General features: G+C 47.9%; 2 protein-coding genes across 3 annotated transcripts in view; one reads left to right on the top strand and one right to left on the bottom strand.

The window, feature by feature from the left end:
- Nucleotides 1-20,276, bottom strand: part of NOL10 (nucleolar protein 10) — a 450,419-nt gene that overhangs the window by 296,550 nt on the left and 133,593 nt on the right. The window lies entirely within an intron of this gene.
- HPCAL1 (hippocalcin like 1) overlaps nucleotides 1-20,276 on the top strand; it is a 51,092-nt gene that overhangs the window by 29,719 nt on the left and 1,097 nt on the right. The window contains exons 3-4 of one of the 2 annotated variants that reach the window (XM_065730705.1): nucleotides 17,576-17,975; nucleotides 19,171-19,276. In XM_065730705.1, the coding sequence (XP_065586777.1) occupies nucleotides 17,598-17,975; nucleotides 19,171-19,276 (484 nt within the window). In that variant the 5' untranslated portion in view covers nucleotides 17,576-17,597. Of the gene's footprint in view, nucleotides 1-17,572; nucleotides 17,976-19,170; nucleotides 19,277-20,276 lie in introns of both variants that reach the window. The other variant, XM_065730704.1, reaches the window with a different exon arrangement.

Below are 20,276 nucleotides of genomic sequence, written 5' to 3'. Positions count from 1 at the left end.
TTTCTTCTGCGTTATGAATTCCCAGTGCTCCCCATAGCCTCATCCCAAAAAAGCACGGAAGTGCTGCATGCAGAGGCATCATCCCTGAGCCTTGGAGACCCCACTTGCTTGCAGCAACAGACTTACTCATGAGCACATCCTGAGCAGATTGGGTCAGCAGCCTGCGGTACTTAGCAATCTGCAGTTGCCCTACCTGATCCTGCATGGATAGGCAAAGGCTTGGCACCACAGCTCAGCCTCAAACCGGCACTCGAAGGGTAAAGACAGGACCTGGGCCAGCTTCTCAGCACGACTAGCAGCTATGAAACACCCCAGAGACAAAGGCAGCGTGGTGGATCTGGTACAATAAAAGATTATTTAAAAGATTATTTATTTGGTTCCCAGTACTCAGGTTAACAGTCAGTAACCCAAGCACGGGAGGGATTTATTTGTTAGAAATACAAGCAGTGTGGGAGAGGTTTAGATCCTTATCTTGATTGTTTGGATAAGGTACTGACTCATTAGTGGGAGAATTGGTTTTGTTTACTTACAGGCAGTGGGATGACATAATGAGTTAGCGCAGAGAAGCAACTGAATATTTTAAATTATTTGAAATATATATATAGGATTCTATAAAACATATTTTATTGGAGCATTGTTTTCCTTACTGTAGGTTGAATAGAAAGGAGAAAGAAATAGCATTTGCAATAGACACAAGAGTACCTGTGACCAAGCCATGGGATAAGCTCGTTACTTTGAAACTGCTGCTTGGAGGTTTTCTCCCAGTTTTCTCCTGCTTGGAAGTTTTCTCTCCCATCATGCTGCGCGTGCACACCTCCCTATAGCCCTCCGGGAGTTTCTCAGGATCTTCTCCTGCTATAGCCTGAATGCAGCACTGAAAACATGTGTTTGTGCCTCCTCTCTCTGCTCCCCTCCCTGTGCATGAGTTGTGAAAACACTGCTGCACCACTTGGCTGAGCTGCCCCACGCAGCCAGAACTGGTTCAGGCTACCCAGCAAATCCTATTAAGTCAGGGGTGTCAGTGCAGCATATAAAACTTAGGTTCAGAGGGGGCTATTTATAGCTGCAGTAAGAGTATTGTGTACATGGGTTTTTCTTTCACTCCTAATCTGGGACCTTGGCAGGTTTGCCATCCCCTTTACCTGTGCAGCAGCTTGGATGCCAGACCTCCAGGAACATCAGTGTTTAGCTGGGAATCCTGGCCATCCTTTAAAGCCACCTGTGGGCCTCCATGGAGCAGGGGCTCATGATTTTCTGTCTGCCTTTGCCCTGTACCTCTTCTCTTTTTGCTCATTTGCTTCCTGGGGTTGATGGTTTGTCTCTTGGGGAGTGGAGTGCCCGCAGCCAACAGTGCTTTGGTAGAGAAGAGGGGAGGTGGGATATGTGGAAGTGATTTATTTGAACTTCTCAAGCTCTTCTCTGTGATGAGTGAGTTTTCTGAAACACGGATCTGGGAGTGACCTTGAAAGTTGATCAGATGCAGTCTTTCCTGGGAAAAGGGAGCCTGGATGATCTTATCTGGAACTCGGCCTAATTGCATCTTGAGGACCTCCATTGATGAGTATCCGACTACATCACTGAGAATGTTGTCTTTGGGTAGGGTATGTGGTTGTGTGTGTAGGACTTGGATTTGGAAGGACCAAATAGACCAGAGCTGCAGAGGCAGGGCAGAAAGATTTGCTTGCTTTTCATGGGAAGGCCATTTTAAGCATCCTGTCTCTGATGTCAGTTTGTGGTTTTGGGGTGGGGGTGCTGGCTGGGTAGATAAAAAGGACTTGCCTCATAGCAGTTGCCAGCCTGGTTATATCCAGCAGTGGAATGAAGACCTTTGCAAGCATCATTTCAGTTGGCTTTTGGCTCAGGCTTTGGCACTGTGCAAGTGCACTAATGGTATGTCACAGAACTGCTAGTGATTTTAAGATATCACATTGCTGCTGGAGAATGAACAGCAGCACTACTACTATGTGAGCAGACACTTTGTGCCCAGGCTGGGGACCCCCCAGCACAGCCAACCCTCAGGATGCTGCCACAGTATGCAAACAGATGCGTTAGTGAAGTGTGTGAGCTTTCTGCATTGCATTGAGCTACTTGATTACAAGGATTGTTTATTTTATGGCTTTTTTTATATTCTTATTGGGAGCCATTTGTCAGTCTGCATGGAAATCTGATTAGCTGAGAATTGCTAGCTCTCTGGTATATGTTGACCTATAAAGTGAAGGATGCAGCAATAAACACAGTCCATTAAGCTGCTGCTGGAGTTGTCGGTAGGCTTCATTGAAGGTGGGAAATGAAAGAGCTTGATGTGTGAATACCAGGGTACTTAAATGCACGGGCATTCAAGGGACGGAGGGCACAGGTGCACAGCATGCAGCTTCTCTGTCACCCAGTAAGTATGTATCTTTATTGCCACAGATCAAATGGTTTCAGTTTGTAAGTAAGGTGCTATCTGGCTTCTTGACTGACCTTGGCACTGGACGCTGTGGTGCATTTCCAGGGGGTGTTGCACAGGTGCTGTGCAGAAGCCAATAAAATAACCAACAAGGTGACTAATGGCACCTGAAGCCTTGCCATGGTATTTGGGTGAAGTCTCTCCAGTACAGCAAAAGCCATGGGCTGCTATAGTCATTGTCCTCTTTCTTTGCTTTTAATTACCATACAAGGCTTTTGGGTTGGTTGTTTTTATGTATAATTTGCGAAAAACCTTTGAAAATGATACAAGACAGGGTTCAGGAGAAGCTCTCCATAGTGGTGTGTCCAGGACAAGCTTCCAGCATCATTTAGGGTGAGGAGGTGGGACTGCACTGCTGTGTCACACCATCTGTTGGCTGAAGGGCACAGCTCTGCTCAGCTGGTCCATTTCCTTCTGGGTACTGTGGAGCAGTGACCTGCTTAGAAAACCCAGCTGTTTTAGAGAGCCAACAAGGTTGGCCTGGAATAAAGCAATGAGTGTGTATTAGCTAATGTCATCTGCTGCCCTAAAGCCTTTCTGCCAGTCTACCAGCCTGCTTTTACCACAGGTTTGTTGGGTTGGGCTGGGAGAAGTTATTCACAAGTCACCTCTGCTGCTCAAAATGCACAGGAATATTTGCCAGATGTAACAAAAATTTCTTGAATTACTAAAGGTATCTGCAAGGCTTTACTGGGTCTGTTTTTTGTCCTTGTGTGGTGGACCACTGAATGGTTGAGGTAGCCTAAATGTCTCAACTTCCACTTTTTATACTCTTAAATATGAATATAAGTTTATAGTAATAAGTAGCGATACCTGTTAATTTTGCATTTTTTAATATTCATAATTTGACAAATTATTATTGTTGAGGTTCTGGAAGCAAGGCCTGTGAGTCTGATGGCCACTAGGAGTACATGAAGGTGCACAGTCCTCTTGAGCATCCCCTGTCGCAGACATAAAAATCAGTAGTGAGATACTAAAAATGAGTCTGATGCCTTGTTGCAGTGTCATGTGGTTCAAATTTATGATTCAGGGGAGGGTCAGGTGGGGGTTAGGGAAAGGCTCTGCCCCAGAGGGTGGTGGGTATGGCCTGGAGCCCCGGGAGGGGGTCTTGCCCTGTGTCTTTCCCCAGGTGGGAGCCAGGTCCAAGTTTCCACAGCACCACAGCATGCAGTGCTACTGCAGCTCCTCACTGGAGATGCAGCCCAGTATTTCAGAGGCTCCTGTTTTTGCCTGGATAGAAATGGGCATTCTAAGCATGGTGATGTAGATAGAAGCGATTGGTTTCCTCCAATGTCTGACTATAGGAAGAAGATAAAGTATTGAGCGGGGTGAGGGTGAATGAGAGGCTTGTGTGTGCATGTTTGGCTTCGTGCTTTGAAAAAAAAAAAAAAAAAAGAATCTAAAAATAGGCTCCCCACAAGCCAGCACTTCCTGGTGAGTGGCAGCAGCCAGGGTGCCCCAAGCCAGAGAGCCATGGGACCTCTGTGCTGGACTGGGGATGGACAGGGAAGGGGTGAGCGGGGCAGCAGGCATCCCCTGGGGCTGTGCTGGGGTCAAACGTGTCAGGAGCAAAGCAATGGCAGAGGCATCAGAAGTACACAGAATAAACCAAAAATCAGACGGCAGCCTCTGGTGGACTTGCTGTGGTCATGCAGATGCTGATAACGTTTTCAGAGCAGGGAACTAAATGAGTTTTCTTCATGCATTGCTCTGCTTTTTTATCAAATCCAGCAGCCAATGATTTGGAAAGATTGCTCTGAAACCCTTTCTAAGCTTTATCAGCATTTCTCATCATAACTCAGTTTCTGCTGGCGTATGTATCATCTGTATACTTAAGTTGCACGTTTCTACTTCACAGCTTTATGTGTTAGCCGCCTCCGATGGGCATCCCCACGTGTCTGGTGCATTCTGCAGCTCTTTGTGCTGAGCAAGAGGGCGAGGTTGCTTTGTTCAGTGATCCACCACCTCATTTCACTGAATGGTTCTGACATCCTTCCATCTTGCTTCCCCCTCATAAGTTTAAGGGGCCCTGGCTATGCGTGCTGCCCAGCCCTGTGCTTCACAGGGTTGCATCCACCCATGCTGGCGATGCCCCAGGCAGGGCACCAGCACGTGGGGAGGAGATGGTCCCTTGGTGGCTTGGCTGGGGACATTTGGGATGGGTCGGACAGCTGTTGAACGATGTTGGAGTCACAGTCCTGAGGTGAGTTTTTATGGAAGGTGGGTTGTTCATAGAATTGTAGAATTCTTACGGTTGGAAGGGACCATCTAGTCCGACTTCCCTGCAGTGAACAGGGACACCACAGCTAGACTGGGTTGCCCTGGGCCTGATCCAGCCTTGCCTTGAAAGTCTCCAGGGATGAGGCATCAATCGCATTACTGGGCAGCCTGTTTCAGTGCCTTACCACCCTCACTGTAAAATACTTTTTTTTTCCTAGTATCTAACCTAAATCTCTTTTTTCCTGTTTGGGAAGAAGCAGTTGCAGCATAGGGATGCTCTCAGGGTATCCAATGATTTTACCTCATGCTGAACTTGTGTGACTGATTGCAGTCCAATTCAGTGTACAAAGCCAGTGCCACGTTCACATGAGGCACTTGCATGACAGGAAGGGAAAAAAGTTACTTTTGTATTTGGCCTCTCTGAAGGCTTTCATCTGGCCAGTCGGACCAGTCTTGTTAGTCAGCTGTTGTTTGGATATTTTGGGGCGTGTTGTTCTTTTTGTTATTAAAGAAAAAGTTGTGTAATAGCTCTGTGTCTCTTTATTGTCCCATAATTAGCCTGAGGAATAGGCTATTGAACTGTTGTGGCAAAAGCTGTGAAAAAGAATAATTTTAACTCCTGCTATATGAAAAACCTTCTTTTTTATGCTGTCATGATGGCTGCCCATTTGTGTTTTAGCATCTGTTCCGATATATGAATGTAGAAGGAAATGAGCTGGCTCAGCAGAAACTGAAACCCAGACTAATCTCATGCTATAATAAGAGCTTAATAGCATCATTGTCCGTAGGCACTTCAGCAGCAAACTAAGCAAACAAAAATAAATCAGCGTTAGAAAACAGACGCAGTGAAAGCATCAGTGCCGTTTGGGGGCCCGCTGTGGCGGGGCGGCTGGTTCCTGCCAAAGCTCTTTATCAGCTTTTGGAGCCTCACTGCCGTCCGTCCCGCAGTGTCCTCCTGTTCCTTCACCCCATGCTTCCCCGCTTACGTAACTGACTTAGGCATTACCTTCCCTGCTCTCCTTGACGTGTCTTTAGCCCCTTCGCATCACTTGGCCTCTGTGCTTGGATGAAGAACTTCCGTAGCAAAGCCACTGCTTCGTAGGGGAGGAGGGAGCAGTTCCAGGCAGGAGCAGCAGGTTCATATTGTTGTGTATCTAATTTTGCAGATCTGTTTGATTGCCTAAATTCAGTTGTATATCGAGAATAGTATTTCTAATTAGAAAAGTAATAATAATAAAAGTTCCTGTAGCATTTGAACTCTTGAAGCTTTCTCCCGACAGAAACTGAAAGTGGATTTTTTTTGGTGTTATTATCAGGCTGACAAATGTGGAGATTAGCAGAGTGTAAACAGGAGGATGTGAAGTTGTCCTCAAGTGCACTAATGATCTGAGTAGCCAATTTGTTCAGTGGGAGAGTTGTGACTGAGCCTGAAATTTGGCACTTATGCTTTGCATTTGTTAAATAAAACTAAATAAAGTGCGGAAGTGGAGTTTCTAGACGCTATGCTCCAGCTTTGCCCTGACATAGAATGGCTTCAGTTGGAGGGGACCTTAATGATCACTGAGCTCCCAGCCCCTGCCATGGGCTGGGTGTCCCCCAGCATCTCAGGCTGCCCAGGGCCCACGCAACCTGGCCTTGAACACCTGCAGGGATGGGGCACCACAGCTCTCCGGGCAGTCTGTCAACCTGCTTCAGTCCCATATCTAGGGACCGCGGTACATTCCCATGCCACCAGCCCTCCCTGTGAGCTGCTGTGTTGTGCTTTATCTCATTCCTGTGAGATCAGGTGCCAAAAAGTCTGTACTTGCTGGTTGCCTAAGGCTGTGATGATTTGTAGTTGCTATTAATACTGTGCTTGGTTTTGGCACAGCTGCTTGATGAAGGTAAGCAGAATTCCAGTATCTGGAGAGGAATAAGTGTTCTTCAAGTTTAGTGCATGCCCATCTAATATTGTTAGTTGGGGCGAGTGTAATGATATGTTATGAGCTGAGGGGCAATGGTAGGAAAGCAGTCCACAGCCTCTTGAAGCGAGGGAAGCAGGTACTGCATTCAGCTGTGCTACATGTTGCCATTGATCAGGTCACTTCTCTTCACTCCCGACTCCTTCCCTGTGCCTGCCAGTATGGATTTGGAGGGGGCCTCCATCCAAATGATGGCAGCAGGTGCTCAGCACCTCATGCACCGCAGGCTATTTCTGTGTACACCTTTTACAAAGCAGCGTGCCCAAACGTGTGGGTTTTGGAAGCTTGCTTCAGAAGGCTCCACCTCCGAAGCTGAGCTGCTGTGTTGGCTGCTCCTGGCCAAAGCACGGTGCCCACACAGGGGTGGTGCTGCTGGATTTTTAGTGAACAATTGGACCCGAGGGTACTCCTGCAGAGGGTGTGAAGTGCGGTTGCTTTTGTCTAAGGGAGGGTGTATGCCTGTGCCACCACATCGTAGCCATGGGGAGAAGCAGCAGAGGGCACATTTTGGCTGTCTGCTCTCTTGCTGAGTGCAAGCTGCATGCGTGTGTACTTGCTGAGCTGTGGCAGCAGCTTTGGTCACAGAGCAGCCTGCTAGCAGCACCCGGCGTTATATTTCCAGCAACCTTTGTCTCTTTTGCTGCTCTGGTAAAGGGCCGTTTTTATTTTCTGAGTGAACTGTCTAATGGCCTCTCAGCCTGTTACAGCTGTCCTCTGCTGGGCCAGATCTCATTCTCCCTTCAGAAGGAAAAACTGAAGCAACAGCTGGATGATGTATAAAGCACAAATATGTGGATGTGAGAAGCTGCACTTGCTGAAAATGTTTTCCAGTACACGTATTCAATTCAACAGCAAACAGCGATTGTGGTCTCCCATCGTTAAGGCTGTGGTTAGGTTTGTTTGTTTGCTTTTGTTCAAGCCTGAGTGGGTGTTTGTTTTATGAAACAAATGCCCTACTATTGCCTGCCTGCATGGGATGGCTGGCAGACGTGTCCCTGATCACTTGGAGCAGAGGCTGGCAACTCCCTGTGTGCCCTGCAGTGGAGGTGGCTGTGCTGGTGGAGCCCTTCCAGAAGCAAGCTGGAACATTTCTTTCTTTGTTTTTCCACTGAGCTTCTCATCTCTTCCATTGGACCTCACTGGTGTAGATGCATCTGGGAGTGTAGGACCAAATATCTGATGCCACAGAGTTGCCATTTGTCATTAATGTAAAAGAAAGTCAGGATGTGGTTTCAACAGCTGATCAACCCTGGGATGGAGGTCAGAGAAATGGCACAGGATTCAGGGGAGCTCTGTGCCACTTGGTTAATGAACCCTTGTCTGTAAGGAGTGGAGAGGATGCTCCACAGGGAGCACAGGGAGCAGCCATGGTACAGCCAAACACAGATTGACCTGAAGCAGCCCTGGAAAAGACAAATCCCCTTCTTGGATGGGTGCCCAGCACACATAAGGGAATGCAGCGTCACTGTACAAGCAGGGGCAAGGCTTCGTCCAAGATGGTGCAGGTGGTCCTGGTGGCCAGTGGCACAGAGAAAGGAAAACACCTGTCTGGGGAGGGGACAGTGGTGTGGGAGTGATGCTCTCTGAGCTCCTCGGTGTTATGGCATTTGTAGTAGGCGCAGCTCATCCTTTTAATAGTCCTAGGACTATTAAAACACTGTATTGCAGTGCAGGTTTGGATCATGCATAGCTCTGCATGGAAGCCATTAGTACTCGGGCACCTCCATGCCCCTCGCCCCAGCCATTAATTTGGTGTTGCCATGAGCTGTTCCTTGTTGTGCTTTGTCTGAGTTCAGCATAACACAGCTGCTTCTCAGCCGAGTGCTCGCAGTATTGCCTTAATATGAATTACTAGAGATAAGCTCGCAGCTTTATAACAACTGCACATTTACCGAGCACATTTTGTTGTCCAGTGAACCCAGAACCTGGCAGATAATTGCTGTGACAAATAGTTTGGGCTCCTTCACTCCCTTGTAAAAGCAGGGAGGAGCTGATCACTTAATCTCTTGCAGTTTTGGAACAAGTGAAGTTTCGATGGCTATCTCAGCTGGTTGAAACCACGGATGTCTGTTCCAAGCCAGTGGGTAATTGCTTTGTGCAGAGCCATTCATGAACTAATTTTTTCCTCCAGGAAGCTAAAGTTTGTTTGTTCAATACCATTTCAAAGTAATGCCATTTCTTACCAGAGAGCATGTGTGCACAGCTCTGCTCTTTCTGACCTGCCTATGTCTTTGGTTTTGTTTCTCAAGTATAATTTGGAATATATTTTCCCCACATTGCATCTTACTGTGTCTAGCCTGCTGTTCTCCAAACCTGTGGTTTCCTTCCCAGTCTCCCTCGTTTTCCATTATTAAATCATCTAGCCCACTGTGAGTGCCTGAGATGTCAGTTTAAACAACTTAGGAGCAGGACAAATTTTCCTCTATTGGGCTAACAGGCAGCATGTGCTCTTTCAGTACACTGAGTGTGGCTGGAAAACAACAAGCAAAGCTTCCTTCCCAAGGGCTGATGCTCAGGGTAGAGAATAGGACAGGCGAGAAACAAAACAACTGAATGCATGCATTAAAAATGGGTAAATCGCATGGTCACAGAGGGGCTGAGGTTGACAGGGACCTCTGGATCCATCCTTGCTCCAGCAGGGACACACAGAGCAGGGTTCCCAGCACCACACTGTGGGCCTTTTGGATAGCTCTGAGGCAGAGCTGGGGCCCTGCCATTTGTTTCATTGGCAACCCTTTTGGTGTTCAGCAGTGCTCTGGAGCAATGCTATTTAAAGCTGAGGGCTGTAGGATGTAGGAAGCACTTCCTCCACGTTGATCTCTGTCCAAACTGCAGACGCTTTTGTCTGCTTCCTTGCAGTCCCCACCCTGCTTGGAGCCACTCCAAAGCCCGGGGCAGTGTGCTATTGTTTGGCAGGGTCATCCTTAGCTGGGTCTCCTTTCCTTTTCCAGAACAGAGTACTGCTGCACCAAAGTGCCCAAGAGTGGGGACATGGGCTGGAGGATCAGAAGGAAAGTCGTCCGTCTGCCCTTGCCTCACCGCTCCTTGTGCAATTGGAGATATGGGTGTTGCAGAGGGGAAGTACAGGGGCTGTCATTCCTTTGGGTGTACCATGGATGCTTGCTGCTGCTTTCTGTAGCTGTGAATGTGTGGGGGACAGGGAGGTCTCCGGGTGAACTTGACAAACTCGACAGTGCTCTGTCTTCATTGCGATAGAAAGTCAAGAAGCTGAAATAAAATATTCACAAGAATGTGAGCGCCTGAAATACTTCTAAGGCATTGCCTATTCTCATGTGGCACCAACTATTTCCAGCAGCTTTGAAGCTGGCTCCCCTGGCCATGGAGGTTGTATGTTCCCTTTTTAATGAATGACCTACAAACAAAGTGTGCTTCATGGGCTCCAAGGCTAAGGGAAGCTGCCTCCTTCGTGAGTGCTGAAAGGTAATGTCTGTACATGCTGGGAGAGCACACCAGAACCTTTCACTTAGCACCTTGTCCTCCATCAGTGTTCCCCTCCTTTCAACCACTACCATGTCCTTTAAACACTTTTTTCCTGTTTCTAAAATGATAAATCATTGCCATGATGTTGAACAAATGGACCACTTACAGAAAGGTCTTGTTGACGTGGCTTTTCACACAGGATACCTTCTCTCCATGCATAAAAAACGCTGCAGATTTCCAGATTTCCCCATCTTTGGGGAAAGGCGTATTAAAAAAAAAGAAAAGTGAGCCTGGTAGCTAGCATGGATTTTCACTTGTGAAAGATGCAGAAATTGGTAAAATGTTGAGTTTTGCAGGATTTTCTGTTGCCCTGTTAGAAGTGGAGCTGCCCAGTGGTTGGTAGCAGGTGCAGCGTGGAGTTTCTTCAGTGACTAGAATGATAAAGGAAAGAAAGAAGAGCAGATGAGGGCAGTGCCTGAACCTTCAGAAGACAGCTGAGGGCAGGACCTCAGCACAGTTGAACCCAGAATACTGTGTCTGTCCATGGCCTGGTGTGGTAAAGCCTCACTGGTTATGTTCTTTTTTCTTCACTAAAACAAAGTGCATAAGGATTACGCTGTCTTAAATTGAGTTCATAAGGTAGTGTCAGGAGCAAGTTATTTTTCTCCCCCCAGGAATGTCCACCATCCATATAACCATTCAGAGAAGACTCCAATTTCCTGTTTTTCCAGCTGAGACCTTCAGCGATGCAGCACTGAGATGACAGGGCCAGGCTCTGCCCCACGCACGGTCTCAAGGGGTCAGCTCTCCTCATTTCATGCCTGTTGGGGGCTTCCTGCCTCAAACCCAGCTCATCTCCTTCCTGTCACCGTACCCATTTAGGGAGGAAAATAGACACCCATTTGGCCACCACTGGCATCGCTTAGAAATAAATTCAGTTAGATTTGATTTTCCACTTGCTGTCTTACGCAGCCTGCTGACAGATGCAGCTCCAGGCAGCCATCCCTGCAGCGTTCAGGAAAGCACATTTGGTGCGGGTATTGCTGAGATAGAGCCCCAGGGTGGAGGTTAATGAGAAAAGTGATGTCTGGGCTGGGGCTGGCACGATTTGCTCCTGAGGTGATTTGTGTTTGAGTATTGAGTGCCACACAGAAATGCCACAGGAGGGAATAGATTGTCCCACAGCTGCTCTTTGTCCCCCTAAAAATGTCATCGCACGCCTGGATGTGTCTGCAGCTGTCCCCTGCAATCTGGAGCCAGCACAAGGTGCTGATGCTGTGGCCTCAAGGCATGAAGGTTGTGCTGACCCCAACCTGTGCATGTAGCTCCCAGCATGGCACTGCCTTTTCCTCCAAGCTGGGTAATGGGTAGGTGGCTTCCCTGTAAGAAATAGTAATCTCTTTTTGCTGCTTGCTTATAAGAAATAAAGTCTGACATTAGCACAGCCACCTGCACAAAGACTGAGCAGTGCCTTCCTCCAGTGCGGAGCTGGGGCTGGTTTCCAGCACCACCGTATTGGTGGGATGCTCTTCTTACGCAGTTATTTTACAGAGCTGTTGTTGTACAGGGTTTTCTACACCTGTGCAGACAGAAAAAATAGTGTTAAACACTCTTTTTGCTAGTAAGTCTTTAACTTAGGCTTTTTTTTTTTCCATTCAGCAAACAGGAAAATAAAGGTGTGAAGCAGTTAGATTACTATCACTAGTAGTTGCACCAAAGGGGAAAGGAAATGGTGTTTTGAGAAGAATTTGGTTTGTGGTGAAATCTATTTTTGCAAGTGAATTAACTGGTAACTCCTGTCCTTTATTAAAATGGTGATACATAAAACAAGTGGTGCTGCAGAGAAGGTATGTTTAAAAATCTAGGTGAATAACATAAAGGGATGTGGTTCTGTTAGGTTTGAGATGTCAGCAGCAAAAAATTGAGTAGCAATAGACACTGTTAGCAATAACAAGTGTATTTGATCAATGAAAATGTTAGCGGCAAGCGATCTTTCTCTTTTCTTTTTCCCTTGGTGGCTCATTAAGCATCTAAACAAATGCCAGTCCAATTTTTGTTCGAGGTAGATGGTTGGCGTACTTCCAAACCCACATTTGTTATCACCTTCTTGCGAAGCACACCTCTGTTAAGTAAGGCTTCCTTTTCCCCCTCAGTTTCTCAGCACACTTTGAAAACCATCCCAGCCCTCCTCCCTGCCAAAGACAGCCCAGGTAGATGCCCTGGGTTCCCCTGGTTCCTCAAAGCCCCCAGTCTCAGTGCCATACCTGCAGCGGGAAAAGGGATGATGCCAGATCTCTTCTTTTTTTCCACTTAGACATTATTAGCAATGATAACGATCTCACAGACCAGCCTCAGAGGGCTGCTTATCAGTTGTCACTGTCTCTTCTGTGTCAGTGTCCCCAAACACTTCATCTTCCCCATGTGAATGGTGTTGCTGCTGTGGTCTTTGCTGAGGTGCAGTTGGTTCTTGATGCTGTCACATTTTAGTAATTCTTGTGATCCAGAAGAAGGAATTTGATTCAGTTTCCTTTTCCCCAAGGCTGTGATTATTCTGCAGAGGAGACTGATATGTAAAAAGTGTGAAGATGGCATTTGTTGCTCAAATCAGTACATGTATATGCTTTAATGCAAGCAAACATGACTTTTAAGAAGTCAATAGGCCATTGAACATTTTATAATGCTTTAGGGACTTTGTGATGGTGGCTGAGCACACCAGAAGGGGACCGATCTGTTGGCTCCATGTGACTGTAGCAGGGCACTGCTTGGTTCCTGAAATCTCAGATCTGATAAAACTTAATCATAGAATCACAGAATGGTTGGGTTGGAAGGGACCTCACAGCCCACCCACCCAATCCCTGCCGTGGGCTGGCTGCCCCCCACCTGCCCAGGGCCCAACAGCCCGGCCTTGGGCGCCTGTGGGGATGGGGCACCACAGCTCTCTGGGCAGCTGTGCCAGGGCCTCACAACCCTTTGAGCAAAGAACTTATTCCTGACGTCTAACCTAAATTTCCACTCCTTTAGCCAAAAACCATTCCCCCTAGTCCTGTCACTGTCAGAACACGTCAGTCTCCCTCCTGCTTCTAAGTTCCCTTTAGATGCTGGAAGGCCACGATGAGGTCTCCCCAGAGCCTCCTCTTCTCCAGGCTGAACCTGTGCTGCTTTCTGTCCTTTCCTTGCCTCTGACCTTTGGGAACCGCGCAGTGTTTGTGTGGTTTCCCAGTCCCACTCTGCAAGTCTGCACTCACAGAAGATTATTTGAAATAGCATATCACAACAGTACTTTGAATTAACATGACGTGGGCTTTTCCTCGTGCAAACGCAACCTGCTCGGGAAAAAGACCTTGTACAACAGAGACATTGTGCTGACATGTTTTCCTTGCTGTGTGCTACTGTGTAAACAAACCAAATATATATTTTTTTTAAGCCTTGCCAACACTGCACAGCATCCAGTGACGGAGCGAGGCTGCCTGCTTCTCCCTCGTTTTCATTAAAAAAATAAGAAAAGGGCAAAGGGAGGAGATCAGTAACATCCCCTTATGGTTTGCTTTTCCTGTCTCAAATGACAGGCTGCATCCCTGCCTGATCTGCTCCCACCCAAATTAACCTAATTTCCTAATTCGCTCAAAATATTTCTATGCTTTTCTTATTGCATTGGGAATATTTGCCCTTTACAGTAATAAGCTCTCCTCTCTGTTTTGGAAAACGTTATGGAGAGCTCTGAGGAGCTGTCAGATTTTCTGGCCCTTGTGTAGATCTGCACAGCCCTATTTTCCTCATTTGCAGCAATTGGTGTATTCAGGGTGGGTTGGGATGGTTGGCAGTGGGGCCAGGGAAGCCCCACAGCCAAACTGCAGGATGCAGGCAAGCAGCTTGCACCCCGAATGGCTCTCAGCTCTGTGCATCAGTGCTCAGTGCCCACAGACTAATTCATTTCCCAAGTTAATCAGAAATGCAGCCCTGAGGAAAGTGGCAAATAGGAGGAATCCAGAGCCCTGTAAGTGAATTTCTAAGGTTTCAGCCATTGTGTTTGGCTCCATGAAATTAGTGTACCATCCTGGGGGAGCAGGAGTGGAGCTATATAATTCTGCCTTTCTTAGGAGAGCTGGGGATGGGTGCTCAGCTACACCTGTTGGTCATTCCCATATATGGACTTGGGATTTTTATGGCACTTTACTGGTGCCCGAGTGCACGTTTATGGTGCAACTTTCCCTGGGGACATCACTGCACCTTTCTGCGTGGTGCTCAGTGCATGCACTGAAATGATTCCCAGGGTTCTGCAATGGAAATTGTGGCTGATGCAGGTGAGATTCACTTCCTTCCAACCGGTTTTTTAGTAAGCTCTTGAAGGAAGTTTATCTTGGAATCATAAAATCATAGAATCCCTAGAGTTGGAAGGGACTTTTCTAGTCCAGCTCCCCAACTTGATAGCAAGTTTCAGGCAAGCAGTTTGAAATCAAAGTGTGGCTAATCCTTGAGCATGAAGAAGAGCCCATTTATTTATTTTGCATTGTTTGCTCTGGAGTTGCTGGGTTTCACTTTGCTCCATCTCTGTGTGGAAGAACCTGTAGCTCCTTCTGCAGCCAGGGCTTGCATCCCTGCTCTGAAGGCTGTGGGGGATACTTAGCATTAGGACTGAGTTTGTCCAACTGGTTCTATTATTAATTCAGACACAGGGAGAAACTCCTTGTTGCTGTTAACTTCATCACAATGTGTCACTTTTGAGGATGGGGATGCTGCCATGTCCGTAGGGGTTCACACAGACCCAATACCTATAACAGGGCACTTGTGTATCCTGTAGCCTCTCTGGTGCAGTGTTTGTTGCTGAGGAATACCGCTATTAAACTGTGGATGAGAATCTTCTCTTCACTGCAGAGTTAATTATCTGTCCTAGGCTTGAGCAATTAGACATTTCTTCTTGCAGCCCAGGTCAGACTAATGTCCACCTCCCAGCAAAGCACTCTTGTTATGGACCATCTTTACAGTCCTGGTTTGCAGCACTATCTGCCATGTGACCTTTCGTGGCAGAAGGGACCCAAGCTTTTATTTGGGCTGCCTGCCCCTTATTTCTGTATTTTCATACAAGGGATGAGCTGCAATAAAAGCCAACCTCAGGGCTAGCTGGGTTTTTGAGGTATGGCAGTTGCTGAATTGCCCTTTGGAGCACATCTCCATGGCCGCCTGGGTGTAGGGAATAGGATGCAGATGCTGTGATACAGGCACAGTATGGTTGAGGTTGGTGAGGACCTCTGGAGATCATCTTATCTGACATCCCATAGCAGGGCAGGGACACCCAGAGCAAGGTGCCCAGCATCACGGCCAGATCTTGGGGGAGACCAAGGAGGATCTGGGGCAGATCCAAGGAGGAGACCCCACAGCCTCTCTGGAGCCTGTGCCAGTCTTTGCCACCATTGCTGTAAAATAACATTTCCAAGCAGAGCCTCTCTTAACAAGATGCTCTCAGCATCCCTGCGGACTCACCCTTTTGTCTTCTCTTCTGCACCCCAAGGCATCAGTGACAGATCGGATGCTTCAGCTCTTTTAGTAAAAAGTCTTCCACTGTCCCACACTCAGGCATTTCAGGTCCTTCCACCTTTTGTTAATGCTGTATCCATACCGAAGGAATTTTGCACAAGGAAGTGCCTCTCTAAGGAGCCATTCCTCTTTCAGCCTTAACTGATGCCTTGAGAGCCTCCCTTCAGGAGCTCGGGTCAAAGAGATGGCAGTGAAAAAGCCAGCCTGGTTGTGGCATGAGTAGCAGCCTCTCCTGCTGTGTGAGCATGCACAGCTGGCCCTGTGGCAAGGGATTCGGATAGCACAGACTCTTTAGAAGAACAACAACATGCAGACACCCCAACTACCCACAGCCCTCATCACAGCACTGACCTGAGCATCCTGAGCCACTTCCCTGCAATTTCCATTAGCAGCCATCCTCTGAGTGCTCTCCCAGCTAGATCAGCCCACAAGTGATCTGCTGAAAGCAATTGAGTGAAATATCAGAGGGGTGCCAGCACCAGGGAGGCTCCTGCCATGATTAATGAGGTGTTTAGGCATCGTGTTCTGGAAGAACTACCTCAAACGCAATGCACAGCAAAGGTGGATTTGAGATGTGCTTTAATAACGTAATGCTAACATCTGTTGTTTCACAAACTGGGTACAACGGCGGAGTTATGTCTGGTTTGAGCACATTATCAAGCCTTTCAGAAAGCTCATATGCAGAAAGGGTTGTGTTTAGATCTCTGCACATTACTTTTCTGACATAAAATGATCTGAAAGAGGAGGAAGCATTGAAATAACCTGTAATTTGTGGAATGCAGAGATGATGGGGGTATAAAGCTTCTGAGGCTGAGGTTAAATGAGCATCCATCCAAAGAACAGGGTATATTTTAACTGCTATTGGAAGTATTGACTCCCAACAGCTGAAGCTAACGTGTCGCCTCTGCTGTCAAGGGACCTCTCTTTGTAAGGGAAAACAGAGCAATGACACTAAGTGTTTTCAAAACTCCTTTGACCATTGGGTTCCAGCAATCAGAGCCATGCAGGGACCTGCAGAAAGCTGCCATGCAGTGGGCAGAAGTAGGGTTCAGTGGCTGAAACACAACTTTTTTTGGTAAAGAGACATGCCAGTGATAGCTGAGCTTGCTGCATTGAACTGGGTTCTGTTGCTGAGTGTTCAGCCACAGGGCAGGATGTGGATTTTGTACATCGCTGAGGCAACACACAAAATAAGTGGAATGCAAATAAAGTGAGGTTAAATTTGTCTGTTGAAAAGCTCTCTTGCTGCACAGCCCCTTATTTTTTTGCTGACCTTCAACATTTTTGTAGGTTCTTACGCATACCTGGGATGTTTACCTCTGTGAATTGCTCAGTCGTGGTACATTTCGCAGTGTTGGTGTCTGCATGCCATGCTGCTCAGTTCTTGCTCTTTTGGCTCTGCGTAAGCGTAACAGGGATGCAAAGAAGAGTGATAGCACTTGTGCTGGGCTCAGTTGTTCAGCCTCAGGAGCTTGGGCTTGACTTTGTGCAAGCCTTATGGAAAAGCCCCACCAACTGAATCACAGAATATCCCGAGTTGGAAGGGATCAAGTCCTGGCTCCACAGTAACTGCTTTGGTTATGGTGCATTGACACACTGACTTTTTTTTCCCATGGTTGGAATACCGAGCTTATAGAATAAGTGGTTGGGTTGGATGGGGCCTCACAGCCCACCCACCCAACCCCTGCTGTGGGCTGGTTGTCTCCCACCAGCTCAGGCTGCCCAGGCCCCGCCAACCCGGACTTGAGCATCTCCAGGAATGGCAAACTCACAGCTCCAGCTCTCCTCACTGCCCTCTGTTTGTGCTCCTTCACTCCCATTGCTGTCCCTACAGGATCCTGCTCAATCATTGCAGCGTATCAGCAATTCTGGAGGGGTGCGGGTCAAGAATCGGACCTGAGCATTGCAAACTGTTCTAGGGGAGTGATAGTGAATCACAGAGATAACACTGGTGCTCTCTCATTGGCAGCAGCTGAGCCAGGCTCTGGGCAGCGATGGGGAAGCAGAATAGCAAGCTGCGCCCTGAGGTGCTGCAGGACCTGCGTGAGAACACTGAATTCACGGACCATGAGCTGCAGGAGTGGTACAAGGGCTTCCTAAAAGATTGCCCAACGGGCCATTTGACTGTGGAGGAGTTCAAAAAAATCTACGCCAATTTTTTCCCTTACGGCGACGCCTCCAAGTTCGCCGAGCACGTGTTCCGCACCTTCGACACCAACGGCGACGGGACCATCGACTTCAGGGAATTCATCATTGCGCTGAGCGTCACCTCGCGGGGCAAGCTCGAGCAGAAGCTCAAGTGGGCCTTCAGCATGTATGACCTGGATGGCAACGGGTACATCAGCCGTGGTGAAATGCTGGAAATTGTGCAGGTGAGACACTGCCTCTGGTTTTATGTTTACTGCTGTGACTTCTAGACTTGAGGACGGAGGTTTCGTGTGGTGCTGGGATCCAGCATGCTCTCTAAGGGTGGCTTGGGACCATGCAGAGTGCAAATGAACAAAGGTCCCAAGAGATGAATGCAGCTCTGTTTGACAAGGCTGCAGCCAAAGCCTTGCAGCTCTCCCTAGAGATTCCTCAGTGGGGTTTTGGTGGGGTCAGAAAGATCTAAATGCAAATTAGACTCACCTGATTGACCTCAAATTCAATACTGTGGGATCTGAAACTTTGAGTATGAGTCAGTGTGAGCTCAAAATTAGAAGACCGTATTGTGTTCTCATTCCCTAAAGGCTGGGTCCCTGATCAGTGGCATCCACCCTGGTGGTGGGAAGCTCAACATCCTGAAACATGAGAGGTGCCTCTGAACATCAGGGAGCATTTCTCACTGTGTGAATGGCCAAGCATTGCAGCTGGTTGCCCAGAGAGGCGATGGAGTCTTCCTCTTTGGGAGATACTCAGCAGCCACCCAGACTTAGAGTAGAACCATCAAATTACTGGGTTTCAAGACTGTCGAGTCCAACTGTCCGCCTGACCTACTGAGTCCCATCATGAAGACGTGGTGCCAGGCTTCCTGCTCTGGGTGTCCTTGCGTGAGCAAGGAGTGGGATTCAAAAGTCCCTGCCCACCCAACCACTCTGTGACCCTGTGGTTCGGCCCCTCGCTGAGGTGCATGGGAACCAGCACCACTCTTGGTGTCCCCGGTGCGTTTCAGTTGGGTGAAGAGGTCCCACCTTCATGCGCCTTCTTGTAAGTCTGAAAATGAATGTGGATGAGCAGCAGCCTCCCTCAGCCCCTCGCAGAGGGCAGATTCTCGCACTGGTGCTTCACTCCTGTATCCTGGCTCAGCCCTCCTTTGTGCATTAATCTCAACTCTGATTTTTTCTTAAACTGACCCAGCAGTGTGGGCGCTTCTTTGAAGTGCGAGTGAGCACGAGAAAGAAAAATAAAAAGAAGCTGCAGTCAGAAATTCCTTTTTGCTTTGGTTTATAAAGTCCCGCAGCTGCCTGCTGGGGTCAGCTGCCCTTTTATTGCTGCAGGCTTAAATTATTTTTCTCAATCCCGATGCTTTGTAGCTTGGGTCATGTTTTTCCTATATCTTTATTTCTTTATTTATTTTTTAATACGCAGGCAATCTACAAAATGGTTTCATCAGTAATGAAAATGCCAGAAGACGAATCCACTCCAGAGAAGCGAACAGACAAGATCTTCAGACAGATGGACACGAACAATGACGGTGCGATCCCCTGCTTCCTGCCCAAGGGAGGGATGCTCGGTGGGAGCGAGGGTTTAGCTCCAGCGTTGAGGAAACCTATAGCAGTGTGGCTTTGTGTCTGGAAAGGCTATTTTTTATTTAAGAGCATTTATGGCTGGGTTTTGGTGTCTGCTGCCACAGCCCCAGGGCATGTTCCCAGCCCTGCTGTGTTTAACCCTTGACTTCAGCAAGACCGTTGCTGGTAGCTTCTCCTTTGCTCTTTGCTTGTAAGTATTGCAAGGAAAGGGAAGCATTGATAAACTTCTAGTAGTCACGAGTGCTCATTTTCAGACCAGCAGAAGCTTCATAAAACGCTTTTTTTTTTTGTGATGTTAAACTGAGGCTAGGATGGAAGTGTGCCATTCCTTCTTGAGCTCTTGTGTTGCTTCACCTGTCTTGGGTCCTGCACCCAGATGGGGACCTTTCCTCGTTCCCGCAATGGGCTGAGAGCATCCCGCGGGGCCCCTGTGCTCCCAGCTGGTGACACCAGCACCGTGTGTCCATGCCTTGTGGCTGATGGTGGCACTGGGCAGCAGCCAGAAGCACAATGTCCATGAGCACCTTGGGCCATGAAATGGGTGTTCTCCATTGAATGGGACGTGCCTCAGTGGAAGAGCCCTGCAGGACTGGGAGGGAGGTGAAGTGCCACAGGGACAGCAGGGCTGTGCTGTTCACCCCTGGCTGTGCAAAGAGAGATTTGGGACTGCAGGGTTAAAACATCACAGCAATAGGAGCATCGTAATCAAAGCACACATTCATCTTCAGGTACTGAGCCTGATGTTTGCATTATTTGTGTAGCCCAGCTCCGTGCGAATTGCTGATGGCATTAGAATGATTGGGTTGATGTTTTTTTGGCAGAGCCTTTTTAAGTAAGAAATGACAGTTTTTATGTGGGATTGTTTTGCAGAAGAAAGATGCATTCGGGCTTAAGAGCTTGAGCAGGATTTGGCTGCCGTGCATCACGCTAAAGTCCCCTAGATGC

The sequence above is a fragment of the Cyrtonyx montezumae genome, unplaced genomic scaffold (genome assembly GCF_038088225.1).
Source record: "Cyrtonyx montezumae isolate F1298 unplaced genomic scaffold, pur_monq_1.0 scaffold_13, whole genome shotgun sequence".
Lineage (NCBI taxonomy): Eukaryota > Metazoa > Chordata > Aves > Galliformes > Odontophoridae > Cyrtonyx > Cyrtonyx montezumae.
This window is presented reverse-complemented; position numbering and strand designations above follow the sequence as displayed.